This window comes from Chenopodium quinoa, unplaced genomic scaffold (assembly GCF_001683475.1).
Source record: "Chenopodium quinoa cultivar QQ74 unplaced genomic scaffold, ASM168347v1, whole genome shotgun sequence".
In the NCBI taxonomy this organism is placed as follows: domain Eukaryota; kingdom Viridiplantae; phylum Streptophyta; class Magnoliopsida; order Caryophyllales; family Amaranthaceae; genus Chenopodium; species Chenopodium quinoa.
This window is the reverse complement of record NW_018744996.1, coordinates 2,230,506-2,254,290: the sequence shown is the minus strand read 5'-3', so window position 1 is coordinate 2,254,290 and position 23,785 is coordinate 2,230,506. Positions and strand designations below refer to the sequence as shown.

At 33.3% G+C, this 23,785-nt stretch overlaps 1 protein-coding gene across 1 annotated transcript; it reads left to right on the top strand.

The window, feature by feature from the left end:
- Positions 1 to 1,769: 1,769 nt before the first annotated feature.
- On the top strand, positions 1,770 to 4,963 carry LOC110707125 (meiotic recombination protein SPO11-2-like). The gene is made up of 11 exons (XM_021885137.1): positions 1,770 to 1,943; positions 2,016 to 2,099; positions 2,210 to 2,339; positions 2,436 to 2,573; positions 3,049 to 3,137; positions 3,578 to 3,706; positions 3,796 to 3,890; positions 3,978 to 4,040; positions 4,118 to 4,194; positions 4,280 to 4,407; positions 4,522 to 4,963. Exons 1-11 carry the CDS (start codon positions 1,866 to 1,868, stop codon positions 4,654 to 4,656), a joined length of 1,146 nt encoding a protein of 381 aa, XP_021740829.1. The 5' UTR covers positions 1,770 to 1,865; the 3' UTR covers positions 4,657 to 4,963.
- The last annotated feature ends 18,822 nt before the right edge of the window (positions 4,964 to 23,785 follow it).

Genomic DNA, 23,785 nt, shown 5'->3' with positions numbered 1-23,785 from the left:
AATAATATGGTAGTTATATTTCAAACGATCGCTGTAGAAACATCTGCACATTACTGAAACACCCACCAAATAACCGAATAATGATCACGTACATATACATGGGTGTATAATATAAAAATTAAGTGTCATTTATATTAAAGTTGACACATTGTTGAATTTGGTTTAACTTGGCATGTACAAGTATTTGTGTACATGTCCAACTGATTGTATTGCCCAATCAGTAAACCAGCAAACCAGTATCAATAAACATAAATTTTCTTGTAACTTCATCAATTCATTATAATAAAAGTAGTAAATTTATTAGCAATCTAATTTATGCATGAGCATTGAAGAAAATATTCATCATATTTCAGGTATGAGTAAGAAGACTCTTGTGTTATTTGTGCTTGTTGCTAGTTTGGCTTGGGTTGATAGGGCACTCCGTCCACCACCACCAAAACTGTGTGGTTCGTCTGGCAGTCCATCGATAACGGCTCCGAGAATAAGGCTAAGGGATGGAATGCATTTGGCCTACAAAGAGTATGGTGTCCCAAAAGACGAGGCTAAGCACAATTTCATCTTTATTCATGGCTTTGACTCTTGTAGGCATCATGCTTTCATTGCCACTGAAGTTTCATCGGTATGTTTTACCCTCTTTGTTCCTTTTTGTTTGTTCTTAGGTAATCTTTTGACACATTTTTTTAATGCACTAGCCTCATTATGTTCACTTACATCAAATAAAAATTAAAAAAACGAGATAACTAAAATTTAATCAAAATTTACGTGAATATGTAGTGTGCATGAGTTGGTTTTCTACTTTTATTTTCTTATAATCTTGTATATAAAGTAGTCGATAAATATTACGATCATATATTTTACCTTATGTTTTAATTTAATTAAACATTAATCAGCTTAATCAAATTTTCTCGTGCACACTATTATGAGTTAGATTTCATACACATCCATTTAGTATGATTAATATTTTTTTTGAAGGAAACGGTCGAAATATGATCATTTTTTTTCTATTTTTTTTGAAGTATAGTAGTATACGATCGAAAGTTTGGGGCTACATATTGTGGGATTTGATAGACCCGGATATGGAGAAAGTACTCCGGACCCGAATCGAACACCGAAAAGTCTTGCATTAGATGTAGAAGAGCTAGGCTATAATTTGAATATGCGCCATAATTCAGTTTGGATTTTGATTTTTGGTTTTTCAATCTTGAAACCGAAACCAAATCATATTAACTCAGTTTTGGGATTCCTAAAACCGCACCACATTTCTAATTCGGTTTGGTTTGTGGTTTGGTTCGGTTTTAAACCACATTAGTTTCACCCTAGTTTTTATATGATAGTCCCATTGGAATCAATTAAATAAAATTAGAAAAGAAGAATATTTGGAATCTAACATTAATGTACAAAAACAGTTCATTTTGTCTTAGTTAAATTTTTTGATTTTTTTTTTTTTTTTTTTTTTTTTTTTTTTTTTTTTTGAAAAACATCAACCATAACTGCATAATTTAAGGGAGGAATTTCCTTACTTAGAGCTATGTCATCAATCAACAATCAATTAATTTAACCAATCAAAATTTAATATGTATAAAATAAGAAATAAAAACTAAGTTAAAAATGGAATATATTCAATATAGGTAGATCTTTTTGAAACGCCTAAAATAGTATATGGGACTAACATTATAAAACGGAGGGAATATTTTTCTTAAAAAAAAAAATAATACCTTTTGATCATATTTTTTTTATGTTAATAATAAATTTTATGTTGTATAGGCTTAAATTTAAAACCTTGGCGCCAAAAACTGTTAAAAAGAGCAAGTGTAGCATTGTAGCAACTACCAGCAAACACCAGAAGATCATTTTCAGAGCGCACAATGTTGGAGCTCTTCCAATCCTCTCAACTCTTCTCTCATCAGCAACTCTGCTATGCCGACATTCTCTCTCCTTGTCAGGTCATCTTCCTCTCTGAATTCTTCTCCTTCTCTCTCTAAAGAACTCACAAATTCTGGCTGAATTTCCAACAGGTTCGAGCACGAATCGAGGTTGCAGTCTTGAATTTCCTGAAGATCTTGAACTCGCCAAATCCAGAAATCTCCGATCTTCCTTTGGTTTGATTTCATCTTCATCTTCTTACTCTATCAATTTCAATATCAAAATTTCACCGTTTATTTTTGAATTTTATTGTAATAATGTTGGAATATCTTGAGTTAATGAGCAGACAAGTCGAAATTCGAAGAATACGAATGTTTATCGAGGATTAATGAGTGATAATTCACACATTTTTCTCTCGCACTCGTTCTCGAAACGATCATTGATGAGAGAAAATGCTACAAAAGCCTTTGTTCGAGGTCGGTCTATCTGTTGCCTTCTAAGTGTTTGTTAATATGTCAATGAGAAATTTCTTTATTTTGTTCAGTTTTTGATGGTTTCAATGTATTGTACAGTGTGGAAGGTGATGGAAATGTGTTACCAGATATTGGTGGAGGAAAAGAGAGTAACTCAACGAGAACTCTACTACAAGTTGCTTTGTACTTCATCTGAATATTTTAGCTCCCAAACACAGGTCAATAGGACTGTTCAAGGTCAATATTTATGCTCTCGTTTTAGTTTTCGTGTTCTTTTATTGAAAAACCTTCTAGCAATTTGTGTTGAGACATTCATGAAAATAGAAATTGCATACATAAATTTTATTATGGAATAAAATATACTCCCTCATATTCAAATTATGTCATTTTAGCTGATTTTGTTGGTTATAAACAAATATTAGTCGTTCTATATATGTATGTTACAGGTAATATCAAGTATAAAAACATATGAAAGGCCACTTTACCATATTGATGCAGTTACCAATTTCTTAATGTAGGAATATGTTAATACTGTGGCTAAAATCACTCATATTCTGGATTATGAGGACTAGACACTAGAGTTAGTTACTTGAGGCATCTCATTTATTTTTTCCAAGGGCGCCTAAAAGAATCTTAACTTTCTTGTTTCTGTGGCAAATTTGGACTAATCACTTGCTACAAGGTGGGTAAATGTTTGCTATATATGTTGCAGATGTGGTTGCATTGCTTCATTGCAGCCGGTATAGTCTTGGGATCATGGCTTCTACAAGAGGGCTTATTGCTGGCCGGATACTGCTTCAGGTACCAATTCTCTCTCTTTCCTGGTAAATACTAGTACATTAATAAATTCAAACTCGGGGCCAAGGATTTGGTTCAAGTTCGGATATGATGGTCTGACCCCAATTATTATAGTTAAATTGAAGTGTCCAAGACTCCAAATGTCTACATATGTTGATATTCTAAGTTGCAGTGAAGTGTCCCAGAAACATAAGTTGACAATATTGATTAGCAATGGTGCAATAGCAATGCCTGAGTTGTGGGTTTCTTCCTTTTCCAAAAATGACCATGTAGCTATATTCCAAATGTTTCCATATTTAACATATGAAGGAAAATTTATAGAGCTTTGAAGAGATTGCTGCCTCTGTCCACAATATCTACATACTTGTATTATAATCACAGGTCATTTAGTAGATTTATACAGAACTTGCTGACTTGTTGCATGCGTTTTCTACGATGGATAGGAGCCAAACAAAGAGGTCGTGGACTGTTCAGTTTGTGGGTCATCAGGGCATCCTATCTCAGGCGATCTTAGCATGCTAGAATCTCTCAATATGAATACAGATGCACGATACATAATTGTGATAGAGAAGGTATTTTCATCGTTTTGGATTGAACTATTGAAGTAGCCACCAAATGAAGGCTAGTTGCATTTCTTCAACAATTGTTTTGATCTGTTCAGCATGCCATATTCCAACGATTGGTTGAAGATTGCTTCTTTAACCAAGTCCCAAGCATACTTATCACAGCCAAAGGGTACCCAGATCTAGCCACAAGGTATGCTCCTATGCTACACGTTAACCAACTTGCAGCTTATTCTAGGCAAGATTCATAATCAACTCCCTCATTGCTCTTCCAAAGCAGGTTTCTGCTTCATAAGATGACCAAAGCTTTCCCAAATCTGCCTATTCTGGCACTGGTTGATTGGTACATATCTCTTTTTCTCTTTCTATTTTATCCTTGCGTTGCTGATATATTGATCTTTCTAGCGTCCACCTGTGAAGGAATCCGGCAGGACTAAGTATTCTGTGCACCTACAAGTATGGAAGCATTGGAATGGGACTTGAGGCATATAAATATGGTAACTGCAGCTAATAATTGTACAAGCACATAGATGTTACTTTCTCGAGCTGCGGTTTGACTCCTATCATGTTTTTGTGTTTCAGCTTGTAATGTGAGATGGTTAGGAGTGAGAGGAGATGATCTGCAGCTGATACCTGAAGAATCTATGACCCCATTGAAGCCGAAGGACAAACAAATTGCAAAAAGCCTCACATCTTTGGAGATACTTCCGGTAGTCAATAGAAGCTCATCATGTTCAGCACTAGATCTTGTGAAAATTACTTTGGACATAAACTTACCTAGAAGTTTTTTCAGCCTAAATTGAGCACAATTCCGTCTACTGCAGGATGATTATCAGGAGGAGTTATCCCTAATGGTTCAACATGGCCAAAGAGCAGAGATTGAAGCTCTCTATTGTCATGGATATGATTTCTTAGGAAAATACTTGGCAAAGAAAATAGTCCAGGCCAATTACATATAGAAGATGAACAAGAGTGGCACATACACAGCATCATAAAGAGCGAGTCTGGTAAATACTTGAACCTTCTTTGAGGAAGACTGATCAATGTGATACACCAAACAATTACGTGCTGCTTTAAGTCAATTACATCAACTGAGGATGTAGAACAATTTAACGCAAGTAAAATAGGCATACTTGACATTCCTTTATACTTTGATGTATGTAAATTATAATACCAAGAGTAAACAATGACTAACATGTATAACTGTCACAACAAGCATCATAGTATTAAGTGTGAGAATGTGAATGAAGCACCCTTATTCTTTCATAGTGAATGGTTGCACTGATTTTGAACTAACAACTATAGTACTTCCTCTATTTTTATACTTGACGTTTTAGCCTTTTTCACTTGTTAATGTACTTAAAAGTTTTTAAGTGATTTTGTATAAGAAAGAAAAAGTTTGGCTTCATTTCTCAGTAGTCTCAATGTTTGAAGTGAATTTGGAACCATATCAAATGTATTACGAAGTCCGTCATTGAGAGAAATTGAAATCCAAAACATTATTGCACCTTAAAATTCAAAAAATTGTGTAGAAGCTTAAGAAAAAGATAAAAGGACAATGAGTAATAATTATTGTTATTGGCAATATTTATTTTTAGGAATAATTAACTCTTCAATATGTGTCTATGCTTTTTACTTGAGTTTAGAATTGTACTTTGCACATTGCTATTTCTTTGGTAAATATTAATGCGGGATCTAATAAAAGGTTAGAACAACAATTAAATGAATCAATCGGAAATCATTTCCATGGCTATAATGGATTTATAGATCGATAGACTCATAGACCCCCTTGTTGAAACATGAAAGAGGGTATGAAAAATCTTCCTCAAAATACTCTTTAAATGATGTTTTTAACTATAAAAGCAAATGTTAAATCTCTTAAAATCCTATATCATGAAAATAAGAGTAGAGTAATTGAATAAGATACTCTCATAATACAAAGTAGCAAAGAGAACTTGCCTCGTGTAATAAATTAAACAACACTCGTAACGAGTGAGTACAGAAAAGTCTTGCCGATGGTGACAATCTCTAATTTATTATTAAAAAACTTTCTTAAAAGAGTTAAAATTAACATTGTTTTTAAAAAAACCACAATAACAAAAATAGTAGTCTTAAACATTAAATAACTTCAAAAAATTTAAACATACAATTAGACCTCCAAATCTTTCTAGGAATGTTAAATATCAACAAGATTAATTCATCCCCAAGTAAATTCACATTGCGCGTGCCTTTATCTATCTATTGTTTGTTGATATTTTACTTAGTTTCCTTTTTTAATTCTCTTCAAAATCTACTTCTTTTGTTAATAATTTACTTTTCTACCAAGAAATAAAATATGTTAATAATTTACATTGTTTCCTAATTTAAACAACCGTGTTAGAAGATAAATGAATGAAGTTCCTTGTTCGTCAAGCACTGCTTCTCATTATAAATACTGTACATCTCTCACCATTATAATTATTGTAACCTCAAATAAACCTCAAGCCTCAAATCTTCAACCTCGATCTTAACCTCAACCTCAACCTCAACCTCGTCGAATTCGTTTCTGAAAAAATGATGGTGAAGTACGAGCCGGTGTGTATGGAATTCAGTCTAGGAAGCCATAACCTAATCAAAAACAACGATCCATACGCCGAAGAAACCATAACCATGATCATTCACGTCAAAGACAAACGAGCAGGGATACCCCCGTGTGAAATCTACACAGTGCAAACGTTCAAGACTAGTGCTCACGAATTCAACAATACTAAAAATCCCGAAGATATCATACAAGGTTGGCTTAAACAAATGGAACTGCTTCCTGACTTTTGTCCTGATGCCGTCGATTACATCCTTAGATGCTCTTCTTATCAAGTACCTATGGGTTGGTCACTGCATTTGTCCGTCTTTCTAGAATATTCTGATTTTTCAGGGCCTTACGACGAATGCCATAGGAAGGAGCAGGCCGTACTAATGAAGTGTCCTATGAGAGTTTCATACTCGGACAATATTGAAGAATGCCAGAAAATTGTTGTGAATATATATTGTCAAGATAGTAGAGAAGGTGTTAAGTCGGAGATGTTTTCGGTTTTTGAGGAAGATTGTGGTGTTATGTTTCCGGTGTATGGAGGGAAGAAACCGTTGGAGAAGATACACGAGTGGTTGGAGTTGATGGATGTTGATCCTTATTGTTATTGGTATGGTATTGATACTATTCTCAAGTTTGCTCGAATTTCGTACAAAGTTTCTTGTGGTAGGTCTCTTGAGTTGGATGTTAATCTTAGAATCTCCGATGCAAAGGGAGGTTGTCCGGTGGATGAGGACAACGAGGCCGAGGCCGAGGCCGAGGCCGAAGCCGAGGAGGAGATTGATCGTGTATGGGAGCTCATGTCAACTCTCAAGAAGTTTCATCGTGGTGTGTAGTAGGGGGGTGTACGTTAAGTCGTTAAGATCGTTTGTTTTGTTTTTCAAAATTCAAGTACGATGTGATTGATGAATATTTTTGCCAAGAAATACAAGTTGTTTGTATTAATTTTGTTTGTTTTAAGATTACGGAGTACTTGTAATTATTTTTTAACCGATAAGAGTTCTTTACTTTTAACAAGAATAATGTATTACGGAGTATCTTACCATTTCAATGCAATCTACTTTTAATTTGCAATATCTTATTTTGTTAAGGTTTTTTCATGCATAAATTTCATGATTGGATAATTTATAATTAATGAATAAATTATAAATAAATAATTTAAATCCTAAATTACTATTTGTTATTTTTTACATTTTAAATTAAATTTTCAAATTTCTTTCGTTAATTTTGCTTACATGACGATTGATTTTTTTTACTGTTTTTTATACTTAAATCTCATAAAGGATTATTTTCTTAATTACATCCTTAATATTTGATTAACTTGCTATTGCGGTTTAGAAAAGGACAATTATTATTTTTATATAGTTTAAAATGCAACCAAATGTGATAATTTTTAGTTTTTATACTAAAAATCTCACAATTTATGACAGTTCACCAAATGTGCCGGATAAAGTTTTTCATGTAAAAAGATAATTTTCTTGATTCTAAAATAAAATGTGAATTTTATTTTATTAGCTGACTCACCAAATATCATTCATTGATTCTTAAGTGGCTTTATTTTTTAATTCAAAAATAAAATATAATTTTTTTTATACGTTTATTTGTGTGAGACATTAGATGGGTTTATATGGGATAGTAAAAAAATGTTGAATTTAAAGTGAAGATAAAATTTTATCATTAGACTTGATTATACTTTAATATGATAACTTTGTTAATGTAATATTTAATCTTTTAATGGGATAAATGATAAAGGATGAGACGATTTTTTTTTTTTTGAAATATAAAAAGAAAGGGTATTTGTTAGTTTTATATTTTTGTATTTTGTTTTATTTAATCCAAAATTGAGTTTTTCTAAATGAACATGGTTTTAGTTGAAAGCAAAATAATTTTATTATTTATTTTTATCTAATTCAATTGAACATTTTTATTAATTTAAATTGAAGGTAATCTATTAACTAATACTAAAACAAAACATTGCTAACATCATCGACTCTTAAACTATCTTGCGTGTCACTCTCACATTAAAAATTTTCCCTCCAATTCTATGTGTGATGTCATCAATTATTAATGATTTTTTTATTTTTATTTTTAATCTACACTTTTGACTTCAATGCATAAGTGTCTATATAAAATTCAATTAACTAAGTTTCTCTACTAAATTATACTTTCACATACCTAATTTGTTTGATTTTTTATCATGGTTTCAATTTTTTTTTTGCTTTACTTAAGTGTAAATTATTTTTATATCTAACTAGGTTAAAATCCCTTGCAATGCACGGTTGTTAAATATTTTTGACAATAATATTACAAAATATAAAGTGTATAAAAGATATTCAGAAATATTTTATTTGTATATATACACAAAATGATTGTCAAACTGGAAAGAAATTATCATAAGGTATATATATATAGTTTACTTAAAGATTTTGCGAAAAGAAAAAAAGAGAGAGAGAGAGAGAGAGAGAGAAGCATAATGACAAATGTCATGGAAGGATTTGCTTTTAGTATAGGTTAATAGATTCTAATCTTCATATACAACGTAATGCTACAAATTATAAATTACAACTTACAAGAAAGATAATTCTAACAGTAAATTATACTTTCACATACCTAATTTGTTTGATTTTTGATCATGGTGTCAATTTTTTTTTTTTTACTTTACTTAAATGTAAATTATTTTTATAACTAATTCTAATCTTCATATACAACGTAATGCAAAAAATTTATAAATTACAACTTACAAGAAAGATAATTCTAACCGTGCATCGCACGGAGATAACCTAGTTTTAATATATAAAGTTAACCCTTTTTCCTATGTAATTAAATTAAAAATTATGAAAAACACATTCAATTAAAATTTAAAATGTTCAATTTAATGTTCTTTTTCAAAAATAAAAATCAATAGTGACAAATTATGAAAAATACATTTAATTAAAATTTAAAAATGTTCAATTTAATGTTCTTTTTCAAAAAAATAAAAATCAATAGTGATATGGAAATCTACATGGTGTTCTAAAAACTTGGAAAAAAAAACTCATTTATATATAGGTTTTTTTTATAAATTATTTTGTATATTTTTTTAAAAATAATTTAAATTTTAATATCTAAAGATAATTTTTTAGCTTTTAAAATAAAAAAAAGATAATTTTTAGTTTTTGAAATAATTTAAATCCTAATAAATCACTATACGTTATTTTTAGTTACGTGAAAAAATACTTAAATATCATCTGTCACTTTTTGCTTAGGTGGCGAGTGAATTTTTTAATTCTAAAATAAAATACAAACCAAAATTTTAATTGGTCAAAATAATACCTTTGCTTATGTGGCGCGGCGAATGCTCTTGAAAAATGGCTACTTTATATATATATATATATATATATATATATATATATATATATATATATATATATATATATATATATATATATTAGATTTGTATTATTTTGCTTATTATTCGAATTCGAAACAACATAATTTAGGGTTTAGGTCAACTATGGTTTAGATGGTAGATAATCAAAAGATTTTACACAAATTTTTATATGTGGCTGGTCACACCGTGTGACAGGGGTTATTTATAGGAGGTTACTCGTTTGCTCAGGGGTTACTTGTAGGGGTCACTCGTTTGGTTAGGCGTTACTTGTACATGTTACTTATTTTGGGGTTACTCATTTGGTCAGGGGTTAATTATTTAGGAGTTACTCGTTTGGTCAGGGGTATATTATAAGGGTTACTTATTCAAGGGTTACTCCATCGGTTAGGGGTTACTCTCACATAGAAAACACGCTAACCAACTCAGTAAGTACCCCCTACAAGTAACCCTGGAATAAGTAAACCCTACAAGTAAACCCGTAATAAGTAACCCCTACAACTAACCCTTGAATAAGCAACCCATACAAGTAACCTCTGAATAAGCAACCCATACAAATAACCCCTACCACACGTTGTGGCCAGCCACACAGAAAAAGTTGCTATCTCAAATTCTTATTTGTGGCTAGCCACATGATGTGTCACATAATCACAGATAAGGTAATCAATTAAGTAATAGGGGTCATGGTGATGAGCAAATGGGGTTACCTTACCGTATGTAGGTTATTTAAATGAGAAAAAGGGGTTACTCTCTTAAATATGTTTTTTTTAAAACAAAAGAATAGGGGTTACTCGAATGAACAAGTGGGGTTACTTATTTCTAAATTACTTGATTTTACTCGTATAATGAATTTGAGTTAATTTTATGGACAACATGGGTTACTCTTATGAAAAAATGAGGTTGCTCATACATTTAAATGAAGATTACTCTTATAAACCAATGTGGCTACACCGTGTGGCTAGCCACATACAAGACTTACCCAATCATAATATTATCAAAAAAATAATTTTCAATTTTTTATTTGATTATCTCATTCATGATATATTTACATTAATGTCATTATTTTGCCTACATGGTTAAAATTATTATCTCATTCATTGGATATTTACATTAATATCATTTTTTAAAAACATTTTTATTTAGTTTTTAGAAATAAATTAAATCATAATATCAAAAGATAATTTTCAATTGATTTAAATCATAAATTACTCTTTGTTGTTTTTTTTCCTAAGTGGTTAAATTTTTAAATCTTATTTGTTACGTTTGCTTAGGTAATTTTTTGTTTCTAAAATAAAATATAAATATAATTTATCATTGATCAAAATAATACTTTTTTTGTGGCACATTGAACCCGTGTGAGGTACGCTTATAATTTTTAGTTTTTTAAATAATTTAAATTTTAACATCTAAATATAATTTTTAGTTCTTAAAAAAAAAATAGTATTTAGTTTTTATATAATTCAAATCCTAATAAATCACTATTCGTTATTTTTATCTAGAAAAATTCTTAAATCTCATTCGTCACTTTTGTTTGGGTGGCATTTAAATTTTTTAATTCCAAAATAAAATACAAATCTAATTTTTAATTGGTAAATATAATACCTATGCTTATGTGGAGCGTCGAATCCTCCTAAAAATGCCTACTTTATTTATATAATAGTTTTGTGTCTGGGTGATGTCCAGATGATTGATTGATAAAATTTTAGTATGAACTTTTTGGCTTGAATGTTAACTACGATCATATAATCCTTTATGATAATGGAGAATATTTAGAAGATTTTTTTTTTTCATCTAGTAAACGGTTACTTGTATTATAGAAGAGTTTTTTTTTTTTTTTCATCTAGTAAACAACTATTATAGACCTCTTCTCTAATACGAAGCATCCTCATACTTTATAACTTTACAAAGTTTCATATGTGGCTGGCCATACCATATGGCCAACCACAATATGAGGCCCATCCGCATTTTAGGCCGGCCTAGTCCGTTTATGGAGTTCTGTTATAACGGACTCCGTTATAACCCTTTTTTTTAATTTTTTTTTGTTTTCCTTTTTGTCTAAATTTTGTTAACCGCCATTTCGTCTCCCTTGTCACTTCAACTTTGCAACTTTGTCTCTTCATTTCCTCTCTCTCAATTTCTCTTTCTTCATTGATTTTCTTTGTTTAATTCTCTTTCTTCTTTGAAATTCTCTTTCCTTCATTTTCCTCCATTAATCTACTTCGTTCTTCAATGGGAAAACTAAGAATCATTTACGGCAAGAGTACCAAAGGCTCATCTTCGAACAAAAATGGTGACAATTCAGGTAATTTCGCAACCTATTTTTGCAGCTTTTATGAACTTATGCTTGTTTTCGATTTCTTTTGTATTTTTTTTTTGTCATTGTGCATTTTGTAATTTGTTTTCAATTCTTTTTTGTAATTTGTTAAATTATGTACTTGTTTTGAATTTCAATTTTTAAACCCTAGGTCTTCATTATTTTTTTAGTTTCAGATGTTTTACCGCTTCTATTTTGTTTTTTAATTTCAATTTTGAAACCCTAGGTTTTTTATTCTGCTTATTTAATGTTTTTTTCCCTGTTTGTTGATCATTTTACTTGTTTTTCTTGTTTTCCATGTTTATACTTTATTTTTGTTATTCTGATGTGATTTATTTGACTTCATTTGTTTTGTTTTTTAGGTTTTATGCTTTGATTTTGTTTCTGTTTTAACAAAATCTGATGCACAATCTTATTGTGTTATTTGTATTTTGTAGCACATGTTTTATAATTTTTATAATCCTTATTTTTTAACAACTTTTGATCTAGTTTTGACCTAGTTGTTTAAGACAATAATTATGACTTTGTGCTTTTGACTTAGTTTGATTTGTTAGGGGTTACTAGAACCATACATTGCTCTCATATAGTCTTCATATGTTAGGGATTACTTGAATCATACAGTGTATTTTAGGTCTAATTTATTAATTATATATGTTTTTAGGGGTTACTAGTTGTTATCATAGGGGTTACTTATTGTTTTCATCTTCATATCAGGTTATTCTATTGACGTAGGATTTGTTAGGGGTTACTTTAATCATATAGTGTATTTTAGGGGTTACGAGGTCTAATTCATTAATTATATATGTTCTTAGGGTTACTAGGTGTTATCATAGGTGTTACTTTTTGTTTTCATTTATAATTAGTTGCTGGACAGAATTAATATGTGTTGTCATAGAGGTTACTTATTCTTGAGATTGTTGATTCTTAGGTGCAAAGATAGATAAGTGTTACTTAATTAGTAATTTTATTAATACTTTCTTTGTTTTTTTTTCTCCTTCAACAAATGCTAAAGAGGTTGATAACCAAGAGGTTGATTATGGAATTCATGGTGGATTGAGTGGTCTTTCTGGTGGTGTGAGTGATCCCAAACAGGTTGATATGTCTGTTTCTGGTTCTATGAATGAACACACTTCAAAAGAAGTTGATGCTTGTGATATTGGGGTAGTTGGTGATGCTAGGTTTAGTGGTGCTACTGGTGTAGGTATGGTAAGTGATGCTGGGTTAAGTGATGTCGCTAATGCTTGTGTCAGTGTGGGTACTGAAGTTGTGCAGAATGCTTGTGTAAATACTAATGACCAGAATGATGTTGATGTAAATGATGATGCAGCTGCAGACATAGATGATGAGATGAATGCTCCGATTATTTCTTCTATACCTCCTACTAAACAATCATACTTATTGTCTAAAGATAGTTCTCTGTTAATGAAGAGTAGTGATGAAGATCTTGAGGTAAAGCCAGCTGTTAAGAAGCGAGGTAGGAAATTGGCTAAAGATGAAGATGCAGATGTAAAACCAAAGCTTAGAAAAGCAAAAACATCAACAGCTGTAGTTGAATCTGTTGATTTAAAACCTGTTGATTTGAAACCTATTAGAACTTCTAAACCCTTTACAACAATAGTAGCAACAGAAGCTGAAGTTGTTGAAGTCGTAGACGTTGAAAGGGGTAAGATAAATTTTAAAGCAATTTGTTCTGATTTGTGTCTTACTTGGGTTACATATGTTTGCCTGCTATGTTTTTTATGCTTAGGGTTAGTTCATATTTCTGATGTTAATTTCAGGGGTTACTTTATATGTTTTTGTCTTAAGGGGTTACATAAGGGGTTACGTATGGGGTTACTTAAGGAGTTACTAGAGGGGTTACATAAGGGGTTACTTAAAGGGTTACATAAGGGGTTACATAAGGGGTTACTTGTTATGTTTTACTATGTTTTATTATTTCTAATTGATGTTTTCTTTCTTTCTATAGGGATTTTGATGTTACTGTTCCATGTAGACCTTCAGGGGTTGTTGATTTAATGAAGCTGTTAAATAAAAATCCAAATTAAAAATGAGCTGTTTATGATATTGGTTTTGGGAGTCTGTTTTCTATTAAGATGACTGGTAATTCCCAAGGGAAATAATGATACGTTGGCTGTGTAAATGCTTTGTTCCTAGTAGTAGGATGTTTGTTATGCCCAATAGTGAGAAGTTCCAGTTGACTGCTGCTAATGTGCACGATGTCTTTGGAATTACTATGGGATCTCTGCCTATTCCATTGTCTACTCGTGGAGATAGTGATTTGAAGGCTGATTGGAAGAAAAAATATGGCGGTAAAAAGTTGGAAGTCACTGTGAAGCAGTCGGAGGGATTTTTGAAATCTGATGTAGGTATAAAGTCAGGGAATGCTGAATTTAAGAAGTGTTTTGTGATGTTTGCAATGATTACGTTGCTAACTCCAACTTCAAACAGATTGGCTGATTTTAAGCTTGTTTTGGCTTTGGGTGTGTCTTGTTGCTTCAAGTTTGTTATTTTCATCGGCTTCAATTTAGAGGGATTGCTTGTCCTACTTCTCTGCCATTGATCAAACATTGGGGTAATCATGAGTTGCAAAGGTTGGCTGATGAGAATGGAGTTTCTGGTGTTGGTGAATTGGATAAAGTTACATATCCAATAACTACAGTTGGTTCTGTTCCGGAGCTTCCCGTTCTTGAGGAAGAAGATGAGGATCAACAGGAAGAGGAGGAGAAAGATGAACAAGTAAACAAGGAACAGAAGAAGAAAGTTCCTTCAAAAGAGAAGGAGAATATAGAGAAGAAGAAAGGAGGCAAGAAGAAACCTCTGAAGAAAAAAGGAGAGAAAGAAAGTGATGCTGCAGAGGTGGTGCAGCATCAAAAGAAAAAAGGAGAGAAAGAAAGTGATGCAGCAGGAGTGGTACAACATCAAAAGAATGAAAATGTACAACCATCTTCATTTGCTTTAGTTTTGTATGTAGAGAAGCAGCAGGAGAAGATTCAGGATGTTGAGCCATCTTTATTTTCTTCGCGGGTTGTTGCATTTGATCTTCCAGAAGAATTGAATCAAATGAAGAAATCAATAAAGTCGCAAAGAATGTAAGTACAATCAGTTTTTTATATGTTGTTTGATAGTGGGCTTACTTGATGACGTGCTTTACTTATTTGTTTTTGGGGGTTACTTATTTGTTTTTTTGGGAGTTAATTTTACTTATTTTATCTTGTTTTAGGATTTTATCTTGTTCTGGGGTTACTTATTTTTTTTTGGGTTTATTTATGACTAGGTTGTTTCAGGGTTACTTATTTGATTGTTTTGGGGTTACTTGTGATTATCATGTTTTGGGATTACTTATTTGCTTTGTTTGTTTATGTTACTTTTGATTTGTTTTAACTCTTTTATCTTATTCTGGGGTTACATTTTAGTTATCTATATTAATGCTTTGCATCCTGTTCTGGTTATAGGAATTTGTTTTACTTTTTTCCTATTTTCATTTACTGGAGGAGGAGTTTTTTTGAACCTTGGGTTTGCATCTAAAGCCTTCTTTAGAACAAACAAAATCTTTTCCCTTTATTTGTTTGTTATCTCCTTGAGTCCATCTGGTGGTTGATTGTCTTACTTCAATTCCCATACCAAATGCATGCCTTTTATATATCTCATAGATTTCGTCCAAGTTTCTGCAGTAAATCCTATTAGGCTTCCTGTAAAATCAAAATCTTCTTCTTGCTGAGCTTTACTCTGTTGTGTTTGCATATTATCATTTATGCTTTCTTTTGTTAATGTGCTTGAAGTATTCTCTACTGTGTTGTCACTTGTTTCTGCTGTTAATGCACAAGAAAAATTATCATAGTTACATCATGCACAATATTTAATTGAATTACAGTTAAAAGGAACAATAGGGTACATCAGGGGTTACGTCAGGGGTTACTTAATGGGTTACGTAAGGGGTTACTTAAGGGATTACTTAATGGGTTACTTGAGGGGTTACTGAGGGGGTTACTTAAGGGGTTACTAGAGGTATTACTGAGGGGGTTATTTAAGGGGTTATTAGAGGGATTACTTTACTAGAGGGATTACTAGAGGGGTTACTAGAGGGATTACTAAAGGAGTTACTTAGGGGGTTACGTTGTATTTAGGGGTTACTTTGTATTTAGGGGTTACTTGTCAAGGTTTTCAGGGGTTACGTAGGGAGTTACTGGGTAATTCATTGCAAAGATGAAAATTTAAACATATTTACCTTGTAATTCGATGTTTTAATTTGTCATATGTGTTCTTTGGTTTCTCTAATTTTGTTTTTGATCTCCAGATTCATTAATGAATCTCCAATCTCTTCAATTTCCATTGATTCTTGTGAATCTAGAAAATTTGGTTCTTCGTCTGCCATAGAAAAATCGAATTTGGTTCTTCAATAATTTAAGATAATCTGAAATAATCGAATTTTGAGAAAAATCGAACTGTGAGAAATTGGTGAAAAATTAAGGTGTGAGAAAGTTGGAAAAAAATTCTGGAATAAAGTGAAAATGAATGGCTGTAATACCCCGTATTTTTATACGTATTTTAACTTAAATAAGTATTTCTTAAAGTATTTAAATAATTCGAAATGAATTATTTATGGTGTTTCATTAATTTAAAAAGAATTATTTTAATTAAAAGTTTATTTTTAATTATTTAACAATCTTGAAAATATTTTATTTCATGATTTGAAAACTTAAGGGCATATTATTTTATAAAAGTTAATTTTTAAAGTCAATGGTTTTTAAGGAAAGTCAAAATACTAGTTTGAATAGAAAAGGGATCATTAAGGGTAAAAAGGGAATTTAAGTCTAGGAGGGTTTTAGAAAGGGAATATAAATACCCATCACATGGGCAAATTAAACTTTGCCCAAGGTGCAGAATACCCAAGGTAACACTCTTTCCCTCTCTCCTCTTATTTTCTTTTCCCCTTCCCCTTTATTTTTATTTTTGTTTCAGTCACCACCCACACACACACCACCACCGGCCGACCACCACCACAGCCACCACCAGCGAGCGCTGGTAGTAGCAGCACCGTCCGGCAGGCGTGACAGTAGCCTTGCTGTGGTGGTGCCGTGCGCGCACCTTAAAAAAAATCTTTCTTTTTGATTTTTAATTAAATCTACCTTTAATTTAATTATTGATTTTGGGTTTTGTGATGATTTTTATGATGTTGGATAGTAAGTATTTTGTATATAAATTTTCAGATTTGGTTTTGAATTAAAAAGCCCCAAATTATAAACCCTAGGTATCTAAGTTTATGTATATTGATGGAATTTGTTTATGGATGATTTAAATTATTGAAATAAGTTTTTTAAAACACAATTACAGTAATTTTGAATGATTTAATAAAGCTGGAATTTTTATATATAAGCAATAATTATGTTTCTTGAAAGGATTTTTAATTACCCATTAATTGGGAATAAAAGTAAGTGTTTTAAACTAAATTTCAGCTTGTTTTAGGGTTTACGAGTGATTCAAAGAGTGTATATATTGCTGGAAATTTATATTGAATAGGTAATAATGCCTCTTTGTAATTTTGGTTTGTAGGAGTTTTCCAAGTGAATGATTTTATTTAGTCATGGCGATTTTGAGATCATATTCAAGGTACATTCACGTACTTGGTGATTATTTGAATATGTAGAAGCATGCTAGGCTTTGATAAATTAATTCCAAGTAGTATCATGATAGGTGTTGGTTGGAATTTATTGATTGGATTGATGTTGGTGAATGATTTGTGATATATGAATGATTTGTGATGAGTTGGTGATTGGAATTAATTATGTTGGCATGTTGAATATGAACCACACTTTTATTATTGGCATGATTGAGAGCATGTTTAATTTGGTTTGGAATATTGAAAAGGAATTTTATTATGGTTCATATAATTTTTATTGATGTTATAAGCATGAGGAAGGAGCTATTTAAGTGTCTATGTACACGAGGATTAAATTATATTTTGGTGCCTAAGTGCACTCAAGGTGTTCTAAACACCGAGTGATAGGATTTGTAGTGATTTATGCACTTAATTTTAACACTGAGGTAGTTTAAAAAGGATTCAACATTTAAATTTATATGGTCACTAATTATTCAAGAATTAAACTGGTATGTTTGATTGCTTGAATGAATTATAATGTTTGATTGTATTATGGTTTGAGAGTCATCACCAAGTCTAAAATTATGTAAACAACGTAAAGTGAAAGAGATTACGCACCAAAACTCTTGGAACGTATATACCTTGAGTATGAACATATGGGGGGAGTTATGCGACTTTATATTTGACCATAACTTCTACTGGGAGTACAGGACGCTGTATATTCCTTTTTATTATGCGCAGGAATTCCGCCACTTACAAGTGATTCTTTTATAGTGGCACGATTAGCTCCCGTGTTAGTACCCCTTTATTGGTGTAGGTTAGGGGGAAACCCGTTCGATGCGTAATCAAATTAAATGGACATTGGTATTTGTCTAGTTAAGTGTTGAATGTCTTGTATGCTTGTTTACAGGTGCAACAAGGTAAGTTGTGTGATGATAGGATAAAAGCATGATAGTGTGTTTTATTACGCTTATGTACTTAGCATTGCTGATTGTGTGTTGTATATTTGTTTGGCCTTGTCTTTACCTTGACCCTACGACGACCCATTTCTAATGGCGAGTAGTGGGGACAAGTAAAGAGAAGCTTTTCAAGTGATGGAGCATATTCATGATGGGCATGAGTGAAGAGCGAATCATGCTTAGTTTCCATAGGAATATGATGTGTTTTATTTACTTTGAATATTATTTCTTTTATTATGATTATGAGACTAACGTAAAGGTTTTCAATATTGTTTGGTTAAGGGCCTACAATGGTTCCAAGTTGTAGGTTGACTTTGTTTGATTTTATTTTCGTTTGGTTTGACTTTTAAGTTTACTTGTTTTGAATGGTTTTAAAGTTAATCTTCCACTATGTGTCTTTGACATTTGCCTTAACCGTTTTCACGATGGCAGTAATGTCTTAGATTTTCCTATTTCGTATTTTAAAAAGGGCAAAACAGGCATTTTAAAGGAAAAGAATTTCTAGGGTGTTACAATGGCGACGTGTTTTGTAGGTTTTGGGAAGCGTTTGTCAAGCGCTTTTTCCAAAAATATTGAGTGCGCGCTTTTTTGGAAGGTTTTGGAGAGAGAGTCCGTTATTTTGGTGAATCCCATTATGCCGCACGGTGTGGCTGGGGGCACCAAAAATGCGCTGTTATAACTTTTATTAAGGGTATCTTGTTTTAAATGTGAAGCAATTATTTATCATGCCATAGTGTCACTTGACATAAAATTACAAAAAGTAGCCTAGAACATCGAACATGATAATGTTTACCCAATTACCCTTATATACATAACTAAATTACTTTGGATTTTGAGCTGTAATTCAACCCGACTCAAACCCAATCTGAAACCAACTAGAAAGTGATGGATTTTGTACCAAGTTTAGTGACTCAAACCTAGATTGTAACCAAACTCGCAAAACCTATTCATTAACTTAATTGCAAAATAATTCGTTCACATTAGAGTAGTTGGGTTTTTTTTTTTTTTTAAAGAAGTTTTAAAGGACACTAAATTTCATTAATTTAAGCCATACAACTCTATAATTGACAATTAACAATAATGAAAACGAATTTAACAAAATCAAACAAGAATTAATCAGGGAAGGGCTAAGAATTCAAATACATAAATATAACAATTCGGCACATTCTCGATTCGTTGTCTCATACAACTTTTTGAGTGGATCCGTCGTCACTTCGCAATTTTGTGAGAAAGTAAATTCATGTGTTGATTTCATAACCCGAATCCTAGCCATAATGAATCGTAGCCTCGCATAACCAGAGACCAAATTAAACACAAATAAAACCTTGTCTTTCAAAGGAGTTCGAAAAACCTTATCTTTCAAAGGAGATCAAAAAAACCTTGTCTTTCGAAGGAGATAAACCCTTTCTTTCGAGTAAGACATAATTATAACCTATGAAACAAAAAGCTTAAAAGAAAATAAAGATTGGGGATTTCCACCGGTGAAATCCGATACAAGCCCCTTCAAAATTAACAATGGAGGCTAGAGTTTAGGAAAGAGAAGAAAGAGAGGAGGCTAGGTTTTTTTTTTAAAGAGTTAGAGTAGTTGGTTTTTAATATGGTTTTAGCTGAGTAGATATCAATTGTATGGTTGAAAGTGAACTTAAATGACTAAAGTCTATTAACACGTGTCTATGTATTTCTTTCCAAAAAATGAAATAATAATATTTAATTCAAGACATTTAAAATAATCCATTGATTCAAACCAAAATCGCACTTTGATTATTGAACAACCATCATTGTTCAACCTAAATATGAAAATATTTTACTTTAACTCAACTTAACCAACCCTTTGGACAAGGTTTAGTAATAGGGAAGCTATAGCGTGCGGATGTCCGCATGCAAATTTCCGTACGGCTGGCTTGGCTGATATGTTTACTTGTTGACTGATATGTTTCATGTGTTGGCTGATATGATTTTTGTGTTGGCTAATATATTCTTTTTGTCGGCTGATATTTTTTTTTTTTTTTAATTTTTGATAGGTTCCTTTTGTTGGCTGATATCAGACATCATTTGGCTTATATTCTTTAGTTGGTTGATATATTTATTTTGTTAGCTGATATGTAAATTTTAATTGTTGGCTTATATGTTTCATTTTGTTGGCTGATATGTTTTTTTTGTTAGCTTACATGTTGCTTTTGTTTGCTGATTTCATCCTTTTGTTGGCTTATATACTTCATTTGTTGGCTGATATGTTTCTTCAGTTGGCTGATAAGTATCTTTTGTTGGTTGATATATTCCTCTTGTCGGCTGATGTATTTCTCTTGTTGGCTGATATATATCTTTTAGTGGCTGATACATTTTTATTAATGTCTTATATGTCCCTAATGTTAACTGGTATCAGACATTAATTGACTTATATGTTCAGTGTAATGGGTGATATACAAACTTATTTTATTTCCTTCTCTCTCCTCTTTCCCCCTCTTCCTCTTCCTCTCTGTACAAACTTATATGGCTGATATGTTTGTTTTAGTAGCTCCTCACGCCACAAATTCTCATGCCCACTCCCACCGCACCCACCAAACACCAACCATCGACCAACCGTACCTACCCACCACCACCTCTTCATCGCACCTCTTTCTCTCTCTTCCTCCATTCTCGCCTAATCACAACTCCACCAGCAGCAAACCATGGCCACCACCAATCGAACCTCCAATTCCCCTGCCTCACTCCCCTACTGCTGCCCTGCTACGAGCAACCTGCACAGCCACCCTAACCTCACGCCACCACCCTAACCCACGCCCTAACCTCACGCCACCATCAACCAGCCATCACCAACCCACGATCCCTAAACACCAGATCTGTTACGAGCTCAGCCACGCAGCCACACAAAATCGCAACACCACCTCCAGCCACCATCAGCGAACTCCACTAGCGAATCGCTACTACCGCTGCACATATCAGCCGCCTACAGCACCTCCCTCACTCAACCACCAACTGACCCAGCCACCTCGGTCGGCGGCGCCGCTCCACCATCGTCCATAATGGCCGCGCATCCATCATCAACAGTAGTACTTGAGGGTTCTGGGAAGTATACGAGTTTGATGGTGACAGTGGCGGAGCCAGGAATTTCAAACCGGGGGGACAAATAAACATCATCACTTAGTTTAATATTGGAGCAAAAATATGCTTGAATAGTTAAAGTTTTACAGCTCAAAATATAAAATACGGAGTACTTAGTCAAAAAATCAACATCGTATACCACTTTTCTCCATAAACTATTTGTTTAGGGGTTCATAATTTTTGAAGATTTCAAACAATTAATAATATAGTTATTTAAATGTAGTACTGTCATAATTATCTATTAGGCTATAACAATCGTAATTTGAGGTAAAGCTCATGCAAAACTACAATTACAAAGATTCAAATACGTATATGGAGTAATTGTTAAGAAATGCATTGAAGTAATATTATCTTATAAAGATTTAGGTTTCAAAATCTTATAAAGATTTATTAAAAAACAAATAAAATAAATAAATAAATAAAGGAAACTACAGTTACAATTATTCAAATAAGTAAATGGGGTAATGTTAAGAATTAAATTGAAGTAATACTATCTTATAAAAATTTAGGTTTCAAAATCTTATAAAGATTTGTATATATAATAATTTTTTTTAAAAAAAAAAAACAAAAAAAAAAAAAATAAATAAATAAAGGAAAGAAAAAGCGCACAGGAAGAATCGAACCTGTTTCGGGGTTTTCTGATGTCCTGCGGGAGAGTTACAATTCCGAGACTGGAACCGGACGCCTGTACCTGCAAAATAACGGAGACTCCTGAGAGCTCCGCCTCCAACGGTCAAGTTAGTACCTGATTAAGGAGTAACCAATACAGAAATTAAAGTAATCAGATCTCTCTAGGTGAGAGTGCTTAGTGTTGGCAATCTGCGTTGTTAGCGAGATTAGCCGGTTGTTAATAAGTCTGTTCTTCTCTGCTTGATCTCTTAATTATTCGGTTGTTCGATTAATGAGGATTAATCGAGTATTTATAGCCTTGGGAAGCGTGCAACTCTTTAGGTTTAAGGTAAACCTAGGGCTGATCGGGCCTCTAGACTGAATTGGGCCTTGATGGCCGGTTGTCCCACTTGGCATGGGTGGACACGTGGCGTGTCTTAAGTGGTCCGTGGAGGACGTATCTGTGACTGACACGTGGCAAGCTCCTGTTGGCCTTCGTGAAGGACACGTGGCGGAACCTGGTTGGTCCACTTGTCAGACGGTGATTGGTGGATAAAAATCCCCTAATCATTTGCCCCTCACAGGTGGCACGCGACTGGTCACGTGTCGCCTGTGACAGGTGTCGCACGGTGACAGGCAACGGCCCGTTACAGGTGTCACCTTGTAGACGGCCGAGAGATTTTCCCGCCCAAATTTGAATTCGGAAGCGACCCTTCGCCTTCTCATTTTGCCTATAAAAGGAAGTGCTGACTTCGGTCATTTTCACATTTGAGAACTTTTGCGAGAACATTCGGACCCCTGAACTTGCTCTGACATTTTCGGACTTTTTCTGCCTACCGCCTGTTCTGACAAGCCGACTGACCCGAACTTCCAGGACTTCATCAACCGTCACCCGTTCAGGTAACTCAGTTCTCTTACTCTTAATTTTCTTTTTATTTTTTGAAATGGCACCATGGAAGCACACGACACGCCCTAAGTTAGTGATCAGCCGGTCACCGGGGACGGCTGAATCTAGGACTAGGAGTGCCGCCTGCCCTTTTCTGGACCCATCTTTGCCCTTTATACAAAGTCCGACTGAATCTGTGTCTATGCAGAACGTGATGGCCAGAACAAAAAAGACTGCTATGATATCAAACTCAGACGGCTCCTCCCAAAGGGTGCTCCTTAGCGAAACATCTGACCAGGCGCCAGATGTAGAACGAGGCGACTGTCAAGCTGACAGTTCTGAGAGAGGGACCAAGGTGTTCCCTTCTCATCTAACCGTGGACATGTCTAATTTTCCTTCTGCTCCTTCTAAGGGAGAGGAGGCGGGCCCCTCTAGGAGAGGGGAGGAGTCGTCCTCTTCGGACTCGTCAGGGGACGAGTCCGAATCCAGCTCTTCTGACCATAGTTCTTCTGGCTCAGAAGAAAAACATAGCCGCCTACAAGAGGCGAGAAGTTCTCATGCAGTGGAGAAGGGGGATAATTGGGCAGAGCCGTCCGCCTCTTACAGAGAGGAAAACGCCCCCTACTACTGCAGGGTGCCCCGGGGCCGGATTGCAACCATGCGAGACAACGTGGCGAGCTTTATTGCTA

Excerpts from the sequence above, each read along its gene's own strand:
- LOC110707125 (XM_021885137.1), top strand. The coding sequence starts at position 1,866 with ATGTTGGAGCTCTTCCAATCCTCTCAACTCTTCTCTCATCAGCAACTC. Across the intron at positions 2,574-3,048 it reads GGTCAATAGGACTGTTCAAG|ATGTGGTTGCATTGCTTCAT; the intron begins GTCAATATTTAT and ends TATATGTTGCAG. Across the intron at positions 4,408-4,521 it reads CATCTTTGGAGATACTTCCG|GATGATTATCAGGAGGAGTT; the intron begins GTAGTCAATAGA and ends CGTCTACTGCAG.